This window comes from Pleuronectes platessa, chromosome 1 (assembly GCF_947347685.1).
Source record: "Pleuronectes platessa chromosome 1, fPlePla1.1, whole genome shotgun sequence".
NCBI lineage: Eukaryota > Metazoa > Chordata > Actinopteri > Pleuronectiformes > Pleuronectidae > Pleuronectes > Pleuronectes platessa.
In genome coordinates, this window is record NC_070626.1 from 32,632,840 (window position 1) to 32,651,363 (window position 18,524).

Sequence of the window (18,524 nt, forward strand, 5' to 3'; positions counted from 1 at the left end):
ATCCAAAGCGACTCACAATAAGTGCATCAACCATGAGGGTTAAAAACCCAGAACAACAAGAATAAAAAGTAAAATTTTCTTCACAAAGCAATACTACAAAGTGCTAAAAGTAAGTGCCATTTAAGTGCTACTAAAGTTTTTGTTTAAACTTAAGTGTTTATATATTTCTTTTTATTCAAGGTATAGTTGGAAGAGGTGTGTTTTTAGTTTGTGTTAGAAGATGTATAGACTTTCTGCTGTCCTGATGTCATTGGGGAGCTCGTTCCAAATTTTAGGAGCCATTCAATCCTTCCCCCAAAAGCATTCAGCGGCCCAGCTGACTGGCACTCATTCTCAAGCAGCCGTAAAGTGAAGGAGGCGAGTTGTGTGTGTGGTGACCGGCGGTGAAAAAAACAGCGCGAGTGGAAAAGTGGACAAAAAGGGTTGAAAAAGTTCGAGCAGCAGCAGGCCATGTAGCCGCCGTGCACCGCTATTCTCAAGCATGCTCCCGTTTGGCTGTTCAGACCGGTCAGATCGGACCTGCATTTCTCCGCGCCGGTCAGCCGGTCAGATAGTCTTAGGGTTTCCATCATTAAAGGTTTGAATAACCAGGCACCGATATCCTGGTTTCACGGAGGAATAAGACATGCAGCCGTCATCGGTGTTTACCTGATTCACTTTATTGAGCACGTTCCAGTCATTTAAAGAATAAAGCATAGACTTCAGAGTAAGGACATATATTAACAATTGTTTGAATAATCGTGATTTCGATATTGTCCAAAATAATCCCCATCTCATCCCTTGACTCTGTCTTGCTTCAGTGACAGCCTTCACACATCTTGCTGACTCTTCCTGGTGCCAGATTTCTACCAATTGTCCCCGCTCTGAAGGAATTGCCTTGTTCCATAGGGGACTACTGTGACCTAGGCCCAAACCTCCTCTTCCCTGTTTAACGTGACCCACAATGTCAGTGTGCTAGAGTGCTGCTTTTACCTGTTGGGTTGCTTCTATTGGTTTCCATTTCCATTCTGTTGTCAAGGATGGTCCAACAGCCCGTATATATATTTGTCTCTGGACTCTGAGAGAGTCTCCAGTCTTGTTTGGTGAATTTAAACTCCTCTACGAGACCTGAGAGAGGCAGCTCGATGAGGACATGTCTCTTCAGGCCGATGTTGCTCAGACATCTTAAGACTCCTAAATGTAACAATGAATAGTTTTGGTTTCATGTGAATGAAGTCTTTGCTCCCAAATGTTATTCACAACAAAGACTTATAGTATGTTACACTGCAAAATAACACATTCCCAAACTACCAAACACACAAATACAACCAAATAGGTGGTACCAGTGGTGAATTTCTAAAATGTATGTTCTCGTTCTCTTTGACAGCCCTGTTGAACTTTCTCGTCAAACTTGGACTGAAGGACTTTTATCCCAACAAGCTCAATCTACACTCTCTCATTGAGATCAAAAAAAAAAGTATTGAGGAAAAATCTGTTTTATCGCTGGAGGAAATACCATGGTGTTTCCTCAGAAAACTGTTCAAAATGAACGCAGAATGCAGGAGCTCAATACAATCATCATTCAGGCCAGAGGAAAACATTGAAGAAGACAATGATCTCTTTGATGACGACCTTTACACCACTGATGACTCTAGAGATAAGGTTAACCCCCTCGACCTCATAGTCGCTCTCTTCCATTGCGCTGACAGCATCCTGCAGCAGGAAATGGCCCTCAAGATGTCCATGTGCCAGTTTTCTCTTCCACTGCTGTTGCCCCGTGGCCACAAGAGTCAGTGTACCCTGATGCTGTGGGCTCTGAGAGACATCGTCAAAGAGTGGCGTCCACATGATATGTCTGAATCAAGAGGGTTTGTTGAAGACAACATTGTCCAAGCAAATATACCATTCTTCTCCTTTGTGAGGCTGAAGAACAGCAGTTTATCCAAGTCACAGGTTTTGAATCATGTCCTCAGCAGAGGACAACAGAACTGCAACATCTTCATACACAGAGATGCGGAAGGGGGGGCAGTCAAAAGAGAAATTGCAGATGGACTTGTTGAGGTTTGCTGGTACCTTCCCTGTGGTAGTGAAAGTTTAGATGTTTTTCCACAGCCAGTAGCCTTCGCAGATTTGCGAGGGGACATTTGTGAATCACTCACACAATTCAACTTTCTCTTTCAAGTATCAACAGCTACCTTTGTGTTTCTGGACAGCGTTGAAGAAAGTGAGAACAAGATTCTATCTTCTCTTCAAGATGTGAAATCCAAACTCTTCTTAGTCTTCAATCGAAAGGGAGGGAATGCCAGAGAGGAGATGAGGTCTGTGAAGAGATTGGTGGATGAATTAGGTTTACCAAAGAACAGAGTGAAGGGCAGAGACCAAAGGCTAAATGTGGCAGAGTTCTCAAAGAAATTTCGTGAGGTCATCAAGGCATCCCTGTTAGATGTGAAAGACACCATGAGCATTGTAGATATGGTTGGAAAAGCTGTTGAACTTGGTCTGTCTGTGGACGAAAGCAAAACTAAATCACAGAGAAAAGCAGCTGAGGATTTTACCAAAGAAATCGCAGTGCAAAGTATACCACACTATAAAAAACTAAATCTGACTTTGCAAGGAGCAAACTGGAAAAGGTTGTCAAAGTTAGAAAAGGAAGAGTGTAGACTGAAGACATCTGGTGATTCTGGCCTTGAAGAACATCAATGTCAACTTCAGGAAGAGAAAAGACAAATCAGACAGCAGCAACAAAATTCCTCCAAAGGAATAAAGAGTTTCATCAAGTGCTTATCTACAAGTGACAAAGAAGAAAGAGATGTTTTCCTGAAGTGGATGAAACTGAAGTTTGATAAACATTCACGAGTTGAACTCTCTGTGGTACGTCACAAATTCAAAGAGCAATGCAAGAAGAGAGACGTCAAACTCACAGAAGAGTTAGACCAAGCTTTGGTGGACAGCTCTTTAGGAACAGAGCATTACATGAGAGAGATGGGACTGATCTACGAGTTCTCAACCAGCAGCTCAACAGCTGATGAAATATCCCAGCTCCCTGGTTTGGCAGCTGACATGCTGTTGGATGGATATCCTTTAGAGCTTTTGGACGGAGATGCCTCCAACGTCCCAGAGAGATGGGTGACAGACGTCCTGATGGAGCTTCACAAGAAGGTTGGACACAGGAGCAGACTGTTGGTACTGACTGTGTTGGGTGTTCAGAGCACCGGTAAGTCAACGCTCCTCAACACCATGTTTGGTGTGCAGTTTCCTGTCAGCAGCGGCAGATGTACAAGAGGAGCTTTCATGCTCTTCCTCAAAGTTGGAGAGGATTTGAAAAGTGAGTTAAACTGTGATTTTATTGTCCTCATTGACACAGAGGGTCTTAAGGCTCCTGATCTGGCACAACTAGAGGACAGTTACGAGCACGACAACCAGCTAGCAACCTTTGTCATTGGCTTGAGTGATGCCACCATCATCAACATCGCAATGGAAAACTCAACAGAAATGAAAGATGTCCTGCAAATTGCAGTGCACGCATTCTTGAGGATGAAAGAAATTGGAAAAAAGCCAGTTTGTCATTTTGTTCACCAGAATGTTTCATCAGTTTCAGCTCATGACAAGAACATAACAGATAGAAAACATCTCCTGGACCAACTCAATGAAATGACTCAAATCGCAGCTGAAATGGAAAAGAAACCTTCTATCAAAGAGTTCACGGATGTGCTGGACTATGACATGGACAAGAACAACTGGAACATCCCAGGACTCTGGCATGGAACCCCACCAATGGCTCCAGTGAACACAGGTTACAGTGAAGCTGTAGCACATTTCAAGAAAAAACTTTTGCAAACAGTGAAGAAGGACCCGTGCAATGAAGTGTCGCAGATTCCAGAGTTTCTGGAAATGATGAAGAGTCTCTGGCAGGCAGTGAAATATGAGAACTTCATCTTTAGTTTCAGAAACACTCTTGTGGCTCATACCTATGACAACTTGTGCAAAGAGTTCAGTCAGTGGGAATGGGAGTTCAGAAAAGAGATTCTGACCTGGCAAAGACAAGCAGAGTTAGACATCTTGAAAGCTGAATATGAATCTGATGTAGAAACTTGGAACAGATTAGTCGGAGGAAAAAAATCAAAGGTATCAGACAAAATAACAGACCAACAAACAAGAATGAGGGAAAAAATCACAGACTACTACAAGATGAAAGATAAACAAATTCATCTGATAGAGAAATACAAAGAGGACTTTTTAAACAGTGTCAAAGGCCTTGGAGATGAAATCAAACGTTCTGTGTTGGCAAAACTGGAATGCACCCTTGAACTAAAACTAAATTTAAAAAAGGTTCAAGACATTCAGAGAGACTACAGAGGTGTGATTGAACAGAAGGTCATGAAGCTTCTGGGTGACTGTGAGGCGTCAACTCTGACTGAGGAAGAGCTGACACAAGAGTTTGAAAAGATGTGGGCTGAAGCCACTGTCAACGTGTCCGGCCTGAGAGAGAGAGACATTGCAGCATGCGTCCTGAAGCTGCTGAGAAAAAACTTCTGTAATCGAAACTTCAATGAGGATTTGAAGAACGTAACAGACCTAAAGGAAATTGGGACAGATCCATTTAAAACTAAAAGAAAGCATTTAGACAGTTATTGGCAGAAGTTCAAACATCTGTTGAGAGGAGATTTGCAGAGCGTTGCAGACAGAATCATTGATTCTTGTACAAGGTTTGTACGTGATAAAGTACAGACCGATGGAGATTACCAGGACTCATTCACAAAGGATCTTCTAGAACAAATTGATGAATCCCTTAAACAATGTTACGAACATTACAAAACAAATACAAAGTTCGAGATTGACCTGAAACTTCACATTTGTGGCGTTGCTTCAAGGGAATTTATCAAAATGCACAAAAGATTCTTGTCAGATAATGATCCTCAAACTCAGCTGGAAAAGTACAAGACTCAGTACCTGTTTGATTTTCTTGATTTATACAACAAGGAAGATGGCTGCCAACGCAAAGCCAAAGATTTTGTCCAGTCTTGTATCAAACCTGCTGTGAAACAGTTCATCTGTGGATCTCTGGGAGTTAACATTGTGGATGACATTCTGACAGGTTCCCATTCAGCAGAGTATAGTTCTCGCACAATCTTCCAGTACAACATTCAGAAAGAGTTACTGCAACATGAAGATTTCAAGAGTTTTGTCAGGTACATTGCTAACTATGAAATATATGTAAAGTTTTGGATATTTCAGCAAATCCTGCAAAAGATGTCAGAGGACAAGACTTTGTGCAAATTGAAGAACAACAATCTACAAGTCATCGACAAAAAAATATCAGAAGCGATAGATCTGGCAGCAATAGGAGAGGATGGTGCTCCGCTGCCAGATAACAAGGAAAGCATCACAAAGCTAATCAGCAACATGCGCAAACATTTGATCAAAGACATCTCACTTTCAGTGGAGGCTGAAAAAACCACCTTGTTTCAAATCCAAAGCTCATGTCATTCATTCATCAGCTATCTCAAGAACTCAATGAAGGAGTTGAAGGAGCAACTGGAAGAGGAGTTCTCAAACTCTCACGATATTGGTGAGACTCTGAACAAGCTTCCAATCAAACCACAGGATGAACTTTTCAAGCAAGTGTTTGGTTGTGGACGACAGTGTCCATTTTGTAAGGCTCCCTGTGAGGCCGGTGGCAAAGAACACAAGCAGCATCATGCAGCCGTTCATCGGCCACAAGGTCTTGGCAGAGTCAGGTGTATCTCAAGTGAGAAGCTGGTTAATTCACTGTGTACAACTGACGTGCACAGTGATGGTAAATTCAGAAACGCAGACACCAAAGAGAAGTGGCATCCTTACAAGGACTACACCAAGTACTATCCAGACTGGATCATTCCTCCAGACTCCACCACAGACGCATCTGACTACTGGAAGTACGTCCTGGTGAAATACAATCACAGATTTGCTGAAGAATATAAAGCCAAACCAGCTGATGTCCCAGAGGCCTGGAGGAGACTCACAAAGGAACAAGCTCTGAAGGGTTTGAGAGACGCCTTCAACATGAAGTGAACAAAGTACAACTGAACACATCAGGTAATTCAGTCCAATTTAATATGCAGCAATAGATTCAAATTCACTTGGATGAAATATTATCTTTACTCCACTATTTGTTGACATAGACTCTTGAAAATGTCCAGACTTTGTTTATAGATTTGTTTTCTTCTAGTTTCACATCTTATATTAGAAACGTCATCAACACGCTCACTCACTCTCTGTGAATGTTCTGGACATGTTCCTGCTGTGTTCTCACATTCTCTATGTTCTCACCTACAGCCTCTCCAGAAAGTCTCATGAACAAGTCTGGACCTCCGTGCAGGTCTGAAAGCAAATTCAGAGAACTACAAGTCTTCAGTCTAATTCAGCTTCAGGACAAATTACTATTTTGGGGGGAAACTGCAAGAGATTATGGTTTGGTTTGTTTTTGTTTGTTTTACTCTTGTTAATCTTTTTAGTTAATGTGACAAAACCACCAATTTGTTTCAGTGATAATGAAGAAAGAACAACAGAGTTAGTTTGGACCTCTGTGCATTTTCTTTTCTATACGACTCTAAGATGATTTATATTTTGGTAGTTTTTTTACTGTAGTTTTTTTACTATTTTGGTAGTTTGTTTCCGTATGTTTGTGTATATGATAAATTATCTTTTATATTACTTTACGTAGTTCAGGGCATAGAAACAGATGTGGTGATGTGGATGATGAAGTTATGAATGTATTATCTCTATGTATGTATTAACTGTAAAGAAAACAATGGTGATGTACAATATGCTAAGACCATGTGATGAAATATTCAGTAATAAAGTAATATTATATTGTTATTCACATATAGTTAAGGATTAACTTTTGATTCATATTATTCTGATTAAAATGTATTGTTCCATTTTTGCTCCGTTCTAAATGACAAGTGCAGTACCAAGGATGATGATGATGATGATGATGATGACGATGATGATGATGATGAAGCACAAATTGTCTTTGTACGTTTTTTATTTTAGGGACTTTTTGCTCATGTTTAGATTTTGACTAAATAAGCGAATGACATTTGATAATGTGACAAAGTTACAAGCTTCAATAAATGATGAGTCAGTTGATTCAGTTTGTGTTTTACTTTTTCTGATCACAAATGGTTTTTTTTCTGATGGTTGTATAATGAGTAGAGATATTATGTAAAAGCACCATATGAAATAAAATAATAATGTTATAAACAATATTTTCAAATAAAGAAAATTGCTATAAACAATATTTTAATCATAAATTATCATATGATACTATGAGAACCATTTCGGTTAGCTTTCTGCATTCAGTCTTATCCACTGTTGATGGAACATGGTGGGACACACAGGAAACTCTGCAGCAACATATCACTCACCTGCCACTTGGTAAAACAGCCACAAGGGGGCCCCCAAAGCACATCTCCAATTTATCCAATCAGCACAGGCCAAAGGGAAAGCAGATGAACACACACACACACACACAACTTGCCTGGAGTGTGACAGTGTGTGTTCTTAATTCTGTATTTGTAGGTGTGATCTCCTTTAGTTTCTTTATCTTATCGAGGGATCCCAGGGAAACATCATTTCATTCTGCCTGCACTGCTGTTGTATGTCTGGCAAAATGACAATAAAGTCTGGTTTGATTGGATTTGATTTGATGGGAGGAGCCTGGTTTCAGTTCAGAGTCAAATCCCAGTTCAGAGAAATGGAGGCTGGAAGGAGTGATGCTCAGGTTGCTGTGGTAACCCTGGTAAAGGTGTGTTACTGCACTCAGCTCCACTTTACTGTAACTGGCTGCTTCCAACCATTTCTGACTCTGTCGTGTTGATGATGAAGAGCAGGAGGCTTGTTCCTCAATTTATTATCTGATGGGAGCAGAATATGTACTGTATATATGTATTGTATATATGTATTGTGTATATGTACTGTATAAATGTACTGTGTATACAGTACAAGGGATGGCGCCTTTGAGCCAAGGATACACACATGTCAAGTAGAATCATAAAAAAATTATCTACCTGGAGAGTTAATTGTTTTTATTATATTATATTATGTTATATTATATTATATCATATCATATCATATCATATCATATTATATTATATTATATAGTACAGGTGTGTGTCTGTAATGTTGTGTTCTGTGTCCTGTGTTGAATCACTTTTATAGTTTGTGTTCAGAGTGAAGATAGAAAACTTTGTGTTCATCCTACCTGGTTTATCTGCACTGAAGATGTTATACTTCGGTGTAATATGTTTTTCATTAATTTAAAAAGAATTGTCTTCATTACTGTTCACCTGAGTGTTTTAATGGACCTTTATGAGTGTGTTTAATGTGGTGCATCTTCTTAGAGCTGAAAAAAGATGTAAGAAATGAAGGAAAGAAAAAGATGATTCCTTTGACTTGCTCTGCACTTACCTCACTGAAAGGTAAAATATAAATGTGAAATGTAGATTCAGTAAGAAAGATAAAAGGAGATGATCGATAACTTCCTCTCAGGACGATGACAGCACAAAACTCAAAATCCTACTGAGATCAAATGCATTTAATTACCTCCAACAACTGAGCTGCATCACTTGTCAGGCGGTGGATCCAGAAGAGCTGCATTCCTCAGCTTCACTCCTCCCCCTGGCTGCTGTGTGTCAGTAGGTGGAGGGTTCGAGTCCCGGCCGCCCTCCAGACTGAGCTCCCGACGCTGAGGAAGATCATCAATGAAACTGAGAGAAGCTCGAATCCACAGGTGAGTGTTCCATCTCCTCTTCAACTGCCCTGTCACACGTTTGGAAGGAACCGAGGTAAACTGAAGGAAACGTTTTCACTGCTGATTTCTGTTTCTCAGATAAACAACAGTTGATTTGTTTGTGGACATATTTCATTTCATCAGTTAGTTCATGTGTCTTCATTCATCAACAGTACCGTGTTGCACATGATGTCACTGGAGCTTCTTTACTTAAATGACAAAATACTTGAATGAGGTTAAAAACATTGTGTGCAACATTTCATTTATAAAACCCTCAAATTATAATTGAATCACTTTCTAAAGAAATTTGAGCTGAATATAGTTTTCTTTAATGATTCCTAGAAATCTAATTTGCTTGTGTCGGAAAAAAAAGCACAACGATTTTGTATTTAAGTAAAAAAAGTTGTGATTTGGAGATAAAGTACATTTTAAAGCAGTAGCCTTAAAATGAAGGCAGCTTCATTTCTGACCTATTTCCAAAGATGACCATTTTTTTGGTAATCAGCTTCCAGGGTTTTGAGGATGTGTGTTTTTTCTGAGTGAGGCTGATACTGAACCTGGTTTTGAACAGTGGGGAATAGTAAACACACCGCTGAGGTATGTACGTGTGTGTGGGTGGAGTCAGAGTCCTGCAGGAATGTCAGCGTGTTCTGCAACATTCCTGCCTTCAGCAAATCTGTGTGTGTTCTGCTGCAAACACAACACACACACACATTTCAAGCTTCAAACCTGTGGGGGCTCTTCTCACGTCGGGTCCAGTCACACATGCAGTTGTCAATGTTGTGTGTCCTCTCCAGGTCACAGTTCTGGCTGTTGGTGAACTTCACTCTGCAAAAATAAGCTGCTCTCTGCACACAAACAATACAAAGTGACAGAATATAAGAGTTTGAGTATAAGAGAACACAACATTACAGACACACAACTTTACAACAGGGACTGAGTTCTCGCAGAAAGTGAAAGAAAAAACTGTTTTTTTCATCAGCAAATGTCTGTACTCTCTACTTCACTTCATTTTTACAAAGCATTACGTGACAGCTTCACATTGATTTATGTTTTTAAAGTAACCAATAAGGAGAGAGGAGGTGTTTCACTGATCCAATCAGAGTGGACAGGGCCTCCTGCAGCAGCAGCAGAAACACCAGGCGTGGCCGAGACTCAGTGTCTTCAGTATCGTCTGTATTCTCCTTGTATTAAACACAATATACAGAAGCCACAGGTAATGGTGTAGTTGCATTAGGGAATAGGCTACACTCATTAAGTACTTTTATTATTTAAAACAAGTATTTTCAAAAGAAAGTACTTTCTTGTATTCAAATTAATATTTAGTTTCACTTGAGAAGATTTTAGCCTTTGTATTTGTACTTTTGCTTAAGTAAAATATTTGAGTTCCCCTCTCCACCAATGATCTTTAGAATGACCACAAACCTACACAGTCGCAGTAATAACATATATTATTATACACTTTGGTTCCAGTGCCGACAGTCAATGTCTCAGGTGATCTTTAGTTTAGTCAATTAAACAACTTCAGGTCACTTTTTGGGGATTTCAAGCTTCAGCCGAGTTCAGCTGATAAACATAAGTACTATGTTAATGATCAGAGTTTGATTCACCGAAACCTGGAGTGTCAACAGTGAGAGTGAAGAATGTTTGCTGATGAGTCAGGTGGTTTTAAAACAGGCGTCTGTTTGTCTCGTGGTCTCACACTTGTCTTTTTGTCACAGACTGTTGTTGACACCATGAGAGAGTGATATTTCACACTTGTCTCCTCTCTCTGGTTTAAGTGTCAGGTTACTGCACTGCGTGAGAAACATTGTGCCGTTTACTACCTACTGATTAGTAACATCACCTTAAAACAAATACCACGGTTTCAAATGTTCTACTTTATATGACCTTTCAGCATATGAATATCACCTAATCGAATCACTCTCTATGTGTCACGTAGCATGAGATACAGCGCCTCAGGTTCTAAACATAAAGACTGACTTTATACCTTCCCTCATGTTTCCCTTTAATCATAAAAACTTGTGTAAATCTTAATGAGAACGTGTTATTTTAACCCTTTGATTTTTATTCCCTCTACTTCTAAACAGTTGCAGTTATAAATAAAACAAAGAGGAAAATTAAATGTCCTTTTATGAAATTAAACATGTAACAAACCTTTTTAGTGAGCTTTTAAAGTTCGTTTGAAGAAAAGTTGCTTTTTAGTTAAACCCCAAAAATGTGCAATCACCTTTTTGTTCAGCCAAAACAAATGAACCTGAAATTGCACAAGTATCTTTTTATCTAACAGAATGTACTTAAGGCAGCTTTAAAAAATCAACTTTAAGGATTTTTTCAAACACAATTTTTTTCTCTGAATTAAAACCTTTCCAAAAAACTTAATCCACGACATCTCGCACAACTAAGAACGAACCATTTAGCTCGAACTCTTGAGTCTAAGATTTAGGTGAAAGGATCAATTGGCAGAAAGTGAATAGAAAATAATACAGAATGTTGTTTTCTTTTCCCTAAAATGAGCCTTTATATTGAAGTACTTTATATTTATATAAAGGAGCAGCCATGTTTTTCACAATAGCCCAGACTGGACAAACCAAACAACAGCTAGCATAGTAGCTATTAGCTCCCTAAACTCTCTAAAACAGTCAAAACGCCGAACAGACGTATCTAAGACGTTTTCCTAATGAGCCAGAGAACTTTAGAGACATTAATATAAGTACCTGGCTTACTTTAGTAGCCGTTAGCCACGTTAGCACCGTGCTGGCAGAGACAATCACAGACGGCTAGCAGCTGGCTAACAGCTAACACAGTCAATTAACTCCCTAAACATTTAAAAACACTGTAAAAAAAACGTGTTTATACCTGGTTTACTTTGGTAGCTGTTAGCTACGTTAGCTCAACACGCTACATACTGAGTGACAGTGCTCACACTTCCTCTCCTCTCTGTTAGTCCCGCCCTTTAACCAATGTTCTTCTTCTTCTTCTCCTTCTCCTTCTCCTTCTCCTTCTCCTTCTCCTTCTCCTTCTCCTTCTCCACCTCCTCAACCTCCTCCTCCTTCTCCTCCTCCACCTCCTCAACCTCCTCCTCCACCTCCAACTCCACCTCCTCCGTCTTCTTCTTCTTCTTCTTCTTCTTCTTCTTCTTCTTCTTCTTCTTCTTCTTCTTCTTCTTCTTCTTCTTCTTCTTCTTCTTCTTCTCCTCCTCCTCCTCCTCCTTTTCCTTCTTCTTCTTCTTCTTCTTCTTCTTCTTCTCCTCCCCCTCCTCCTCCTCCTTCTCCTTCTCCTCCTTCTTCTTCTTCTTCTTCTTTTTCTTCGTTCAAGGTGCATAATCTCCATCTACTGATATTAATGGAAACAAATGTAGGACCAATCAGATGAAGGAACACGTACTTAAACACTTATATAAGTAATATATACTGGCACAGCTCTTACTGTAGTTATGGTAGGATTTATACTGATGTAGTTAATCTATAGTTTCTCTACTATGTGTATATATCCTGGAGGTTTTATACGATGTATAAACTATGTATAAACAAAGGGGATACATGAAAATGTGTTGGTTTTTATCTGTCATTACTTCTAACCGAGGTACAGTGTAGTGATGTGTCCATGTATCGCCCCCTGCAGGTGGAGCCTGGCGCTGCTGAGTGATGGAGCTGAAGGTGTGGGTGGAGGGCGTGGTCAGGGTGGTGTGTGGTCTATCCCTGAACACTTCCTGTCAGGAGGTCGTGATCACTCTGGCACAAGCGATTGGTGAGTCTGTCCGTTTTCATTCAGCACGGGATACACACTTTGTAATCCTAGTTCTTTGAATGTGGGGACATGAAGTACTTTGATCTCACTTAGAGTATTCCTGCTCACCGGAGGAGGAACACAGTACTTCCTGGATTCTATGAACATGGACTCTTTAGTTTAATACTTGCTGAGCAGGTTAATGGTGGGATGGTTCTGGACATGAGGACTGACAGACAATCTGTATATTTTCATCTTGACTTTAATTTCCTCAAATTGTAACATCGTCAGAATAACGTACATCCGGTGCTTTATGGTCTGTTTGACTCTAAATGATCATAATTCACTAAATGAACATCAGCTGTTTGAAGAAGACTTGAAACTAGAGACTGAGACAGAGACTCCTGAATGTTTACTGATGTTATAGAGTGAGAAGAAGAGTCAATTTCTATAGACCTCTATAGAAATTACCAGTGGAGTCGCCCCCTGCTGGTCAGTACACAGATGACACAGGTTTCAGGGAGTTTGTCATTGGTTTCACTTTCCCTGGAGTCCATGTCCATTTGATTGACTGTCTACAGACACCACTGCAGCTCATTGTGGAGCATTATGCTTCTGGATATGATTTGGTCATGTCTTTTTTTGTCTGGTAGGTCAGACAGGTCGTTACATCCTCATCTTAAAGTTCCGAGGGAATGAGAGACAGCTGGTTGCTGACGACTGTCCTCTGCAGCATCTGACCCAACTGGGACAGCTGGCTGCCGAGGTCCAGTTCATCCTGCGGAGGACCGGCCCCAGTCTCAGCGGTGGTCAGGAAACGCCAACCACAGAGAGACGCCTTCCCCTACCCAGACCTTCAGAACCAGAGACCCTCAGACGCAGGGAGCCACATAAATCTCTCACTTTTAATCTGGGTCACGCAACTTATTCCAAGGGGACCAAATCAACCAGGACCGTCCACAGAGCGTCCCCTGAACCACGGGCCTCCCCCGTCTCTTTCTCAGACGCTCCTGACCCCCTGAACGCTGTTTCCCCTCACCCCTCCACAGAGGATGTGTTTAGGAAGATTCTTCAGCAACAGAGAAGATTACAAGACCTGGAGGTTCAGCTTCAAGCTCTGGAGAAGGAGACACAGGGGTGGGAGCGGGAGGGGCCGTCTACGGCTCCATGTCTGAGTCCGGACGCTGCAGAGGAACTGGAGGAGCTGCAGTGGCGGCTGAGGCACAATGAAGCAGAGCTGATGAACAGAGGACACTGGGATGAAGAGCTACAGACAGAGACAGACAGAGAACAAGGTACACTGTCCAGAGTGTCTTCATAGCGTTAAGAGATATGCGACCTTTAAAGTCGTACATAAATACGTGAATTTCACTTTGCCAGTTCAAACATGTTTGAAAAATAAGATGATAAACACAAATTTGAGACGTAATTATGTTTATTTACACATTTGTTCTGTTTTTTTAATCTATTGCTTCATCGTTTTGTACCAAATTTCTTGAGGAAATTGATTATGCGGACTAAAATAATCCAGAATGAATGAACGAATTCTGTGACGTCTCTAAAATGGTGAACTTGAATTCACTGTTGTCAGCAGAGATGCACAGACGTCTGCAGCAGATCCACTCGTCGGTGGTTGATCAAAGTCTTGAGATCAAAGAGCTTGTGACTCACTCTTCACACCTGGAACACGACATCCAGCTCACAGCCTACAGACAGCAGGAGGCCGCCCGGCAGCAGGAGGAGGCGCTGAGGCCCCTGAGGGAGGAGCTTCACAACCGCCAGCAGCACGCAGAAGACGTGGACGCAACGCTGTCAGGGACACAGAGGGAGCTCCACGCTGCAGACAGCATGCTGCAGGTAAAACACCTCCATCTCTTCTCCAACAGCAGAACTACAGTCATCAGTGGATGTATGGTGTGCAATGTCAATAAGAGAGTTTGAAGAAGTACACGTTGGTCAAATCCTATTTTCTTCTTCCTGTAGGACAGATGGGAGCTGGTTGAGGAGCTGAATAAGGAGCTGAGACAGTGTAAACTGCAGCAGTTCATCCAGCAGACCGGGGCTCCACCAGCCGAGCAGACCAACTCCCTGCTCCTCACCGACGTCTACCTCAGCAGCGCCGGAGTTATCGAGTAACACAACGCTGCCACTGTACGTCAGCAGGATGTTTTCTATATATCAGTGTTAGGACATGACATAACTATAATATTTGTTATTATTATTATTAGTTTAGTATTGCTGTAGCATAAAAGAAAACGTATTGGCAGTGAAACAAAAGCTCAGTTTGACGCTGAGGTGAAAAACGTTTTAACGCTTAGATTAAATGAAAACAACAAAAAACAAAGGTTTATAAACTATATTCAGTTTCAGTATTTCATATTTCAGTGAATAAAGATGGTCGACAAAACGACTCACCAGAAGAGTCTCGCTCTCCCCCTGGTGGCCGGCTGTAGTTTAGGTCACAAACCCTGCCTCCTCCATGTTAGCAGATAGGACACGGACCAAACATGAACCTCGTCCACACTAATGCAGATGTTCAGATACCTTCGGTGCCTGTTGCCAGTGTTTTACTGAAATGGAGATTTTCACAAACTCATAAAACTCTGGTATCTGGGTATCCATGTAAACAATGACATCACAGCTCACTTCCCACATGTTGCTATGTGTAATGAGCATGGGCCAGAATCTATAACAGGAACGGCACTGGTTCACAGGAGAATTAGATCACTGAGTGTGCTCACATTTGTCTCTGGCAAATAGTTAATGTAGACTTTATCACCACCTAGTGGCCGGGCATTGATGTTTGAAATATGGTATTTGAAACATATCCACAGTAGTAAGATGGTTTCTGTCATTTTAGATAGTTCTTATCTGATTGTTTTCAAGTGTCCATGTTTCTGATCAGTTTTAATTAGTTATTTGATGATATAAAATTGGCTGAGACGGACTCATGATTGATGATTGAGCGTATTTATTACTGTACCATGACTGTGACTCCAAATGGGCGAGAGGGCAGCTTTCCTGTCCAGGGATAGTTTGGCTTCGTTTGTCAGTAGAGTAAGGAAGTGAAGACACAAAGTCTTTACATTTTACATTACATTATATTTTCAGTCGATGGTTCAATTTAACATAAAGCTCCATAACTCCAGTATGATGATTACCTGGTCAAATAAAGAGACAACAAATCATGACAATGTTGTTTTTTCTTTTTCTACTGCAGGACATGAAGGAAGAAAACATTGTGCAGACCCTGCAGTGTTTGTTTGTGTGTGTGTGTGTGTGTGTGTGTGTGTGTGTGTGTGTGTGTGTATGTGAGTCTTGATCATTTATCAAATAAATTATAGGCCACTGATAAAGAACAACGGTATTTTTGCTTGTTTTGTTGTTGACTTCATGTGGACGCCACTCAGTCACATGACAGCAGAGGTGGGATATCACTGGTTGGATAAACTTAGCTTAGCATAATAGAGCTGAACAAATTCAGACATGTCAAGTTCAAGTAAAAGAAATTCAAGGTAGTCGTGTAACAGCTGGAGGATTCTCAACTGGATGGTTTTATAAACAGAATCTGGTATAAATATAACAACCTGCTTACGGTATAGAGCAGCACTAGAATGAGGAGAGATAAAAGGTAAATTTAGCTTTTTGTTATGTAAAACAGCAAACTATAACTACTCATCCAAGCCCAAGGCATTATGGGGCATCGCCCAGCCCTGCATCAGCATCGTGGTGAGTAGATAATGACACAATTTTAGTTTTGGGGTGAACTATTCCTTTAAGGTTTGTGCACGTAACACAGGTCCAGTTAAGCCCACAACTGGGTGAGTGGATATCAAACAGAACAACAAGGAATTCTCAGTCGACAGATTTTAGTTTTGAAATGAGAAAGCCCATAGGTATCTTTTTTATTTTTTCTGAATCAATACTTAAAAAATGTTACTGTTAGATGAAAATTACTTCAACAACATTAATATTGTTCGTATGCTAAGATTAATATCCCTTCCACTTTTTCCACAAGGCTCCATCATCAGCAAAGAGTGACCACCCTATATCACCCTGAACTAGAGAGAACACAACATTTATCATAATGGAAAACAATATTAGACTAATGCCACTGCCCTGAGGTGCACCATTTTCTGCCACAAACATTTCTCATAAAGCTGACTAAACCTATCAAATAAAGAGTTTTGGATCTTCTGTGAAATTCCTTTGATGAAAATGAAAGCCTATGAAGCGTTACATATAGGCTTTGATCCCCAGCTGGTGGTTATAGAACAGAAGGACTTCACTCACTACTCAACCACAGTTTATAACCAGAATTTAACTCACTGAGAAAAACTACACAGTGACAATGATCCCAAACAAATTGGATCGACACTCTTACACAAGCGTGTTTCTGGTAAACCCGTCCAGACCCGAGCGGGTCATCGAGCAGGATGAGTCCGAGCTGGACACATACGAGCTGTACCAACCCGAGGGGGACATTCTTGATCCAGTCGTGTCTGAGGGGGGTGTACACGAGCTGGTCGTATCTGAGGAGGACAAGTTGGACAAGTCCAAGCAAAGCATGGATCAGGATGAGTCTGATGAAGACGAGTCTGATGAAGACGAGTCTGACGAGGATGAGATGGACACACTTGTGAAGAACGAGTCTGATGAAGACAAGTCTGATGAAGACGAGTCTGACGAGGATGAGATGGACACAGTTGTGCAGGGCAAATCCAGGCTAAGCATATTCCAGCTGGACATAACAGAGCTGGACATATCCCAACTAGAAATACACGACATTGACAAAGAATTCCACACAGAAAAAGACAAAGTTACTTTGAGGCTCATCGTACACAAATTCGTCACTAAGGCTAAACATCAGGCAAAAGAGAGTTACAGCATGCCAGTGATCCAGAGCATCACAGAGCGTCTGTGGGAGTCGATATGGGCAGAGGTCAAACACCAACACTTTGTCATCACCCCAGACACACACAGACACCTCCACAGGGACGTCTACCAGGCGCTGTGTCAGATGTGGTACTGTGAAGACAGACTGATGATGCTCCTCAGTTTACAGGAACCGTCATTGGACACGTTCGTCGTGGCCACGTTCAGACAGTACCTGACGTTACCCAGAGACCACAGCTTCATGGGGACGGTGCGGAAGTTCTTCAGCTCCGTGTCGACAACACACCGGACATCAACACGGAGGATGTCATAGTGAAGCAGTAATGAAGTTTCACAAGTTAAAATCTGATAAAAGTCTGCAGTCTCCGATTTGAACATTATCTCCTTGAGGAAGTAACAAATAACAAATCTCTTAAAACCATTACCCAGAGACGAAGCCATCAAAGAAGAGCTGCTCCTCCATCTGTGCTGAGAGGTGCAGTTCACAAACACAGGTTCATGCTTAGGTAAGAGATTTAACACACAACAAAACCACAAAGCAATCATCATATGTCTGATTGGTTTCATCAAGATCCATGAAAAGGTCTCAAAGAAATCGAGGAACATGTTGAAAAATGTTCTGAACATCTCACATTGTTAAGGAAAGTGGAAACTGCTGCACAGACTCCACATGCACAGTGTTCGATTCCCAGATATTCACTGAAACAACACGAGTCCCACATCATGAACTCAGGAGGCCACCACCTCTGCTCTTATGTCACTGCTGACACAACCAGTTACAGTCATGTTATTAGGTAACGTGGTGGTGGGGTTGTATAGTTGATTATGTCACACGCACGCACACACACACACACACACACACGCACACACACACACACACACACACACACACACACAGGTATGCTGTTGACAGTGATCTTTTTGTCTGTTGCTGTGTCTGCTCCATTGATCTGATTAGTAATTATTGAAAAACACTGTTTGATCCGAAGGTAATAATCTTGTATGTTTTGTTCTCACCTGGAGAGAGAGAGAGAGAGTGTGTGTGTGTGTTGTGTGTGTGTGTGTGTGTGTGTGTGTGTGTGTATGTGTGTGTGTTGTCTGCGTGTGTGCTCTAATCTAGTCTGATCTAATTGCTTTGTAATCTAGT

At 41.2% G+C, this 18,524-nt stretch overlaps 2 protein-coding genes across 5 annotated transcripts in view; both read left to right on the forward strand.

The window, feature by feature from the left end:
* Positions 1-7,110, forward strand: part of LOC128445051 (up-regulator of cell proliferation-like) — a 141,415-nt gene extending 134,305 nt beyond the window's left edge. For both annotated transcript variants that reach the window (XM_053427821.1, XM_053427814.1), the window contains exons 3-4: positions 1,367-6,054; positions 6,295-7,110. In XM_053427821.1, coding sequence (XP_053283796.1) covers positions 1,367-6,030 — 4,664 coding nt within the window. In that variant the 3' untranslated portion in view covers positions 6,031-6,054; positions 6,295-7,110. The remainder of the gene's footprint in view (positions 1-1,366; positions 6,055-6,294) is intronic.
* Positions 1-15,857, forward strand: part of LOC128445441 (ras association domain-containing protein 7) — a 96,047-nt gene extending 80,190 nt beyond the window's left edge. The window contains exons 1-6 of one of the 3 annotated variants that reach the window (XM_053428105.1): positions 8,603-8,752; positions 12,377-12,502; positions 13,135-13,776; positions 14,076-14,338; positions 14,465-14,632; positions 15,702-15,857. In XM_053428105.1, coding sequence (XP_053284080.1) covers positions 12,400-12,502; positions 13,135-13,776; positions 14,076-14,338; positions 14,465-14,617 — 1,161 coding nt within the window. In that variant the 5' untranslated portion in view covers positions 8,603-8,752; positions 12,377-12,399 and the 3' untranslated portion in view covers positions 14,618-14,632; positions 15,702-15,857. Of the gene's footprint in view, positions 1-8,602; positions 8,753-12,376; positions 12,503-13,134; positions 13,777-14,075; positions 14,339-14,464; positions 14,633-15,701 lie in introns of those variants that run through there. The other 2 variants (XM_053428114.1, XM_053428123.1) reach the window with 2 other exon arrangements.
* Positions 15,858-18,524: the final 2,667 nt, after the last annotated feature.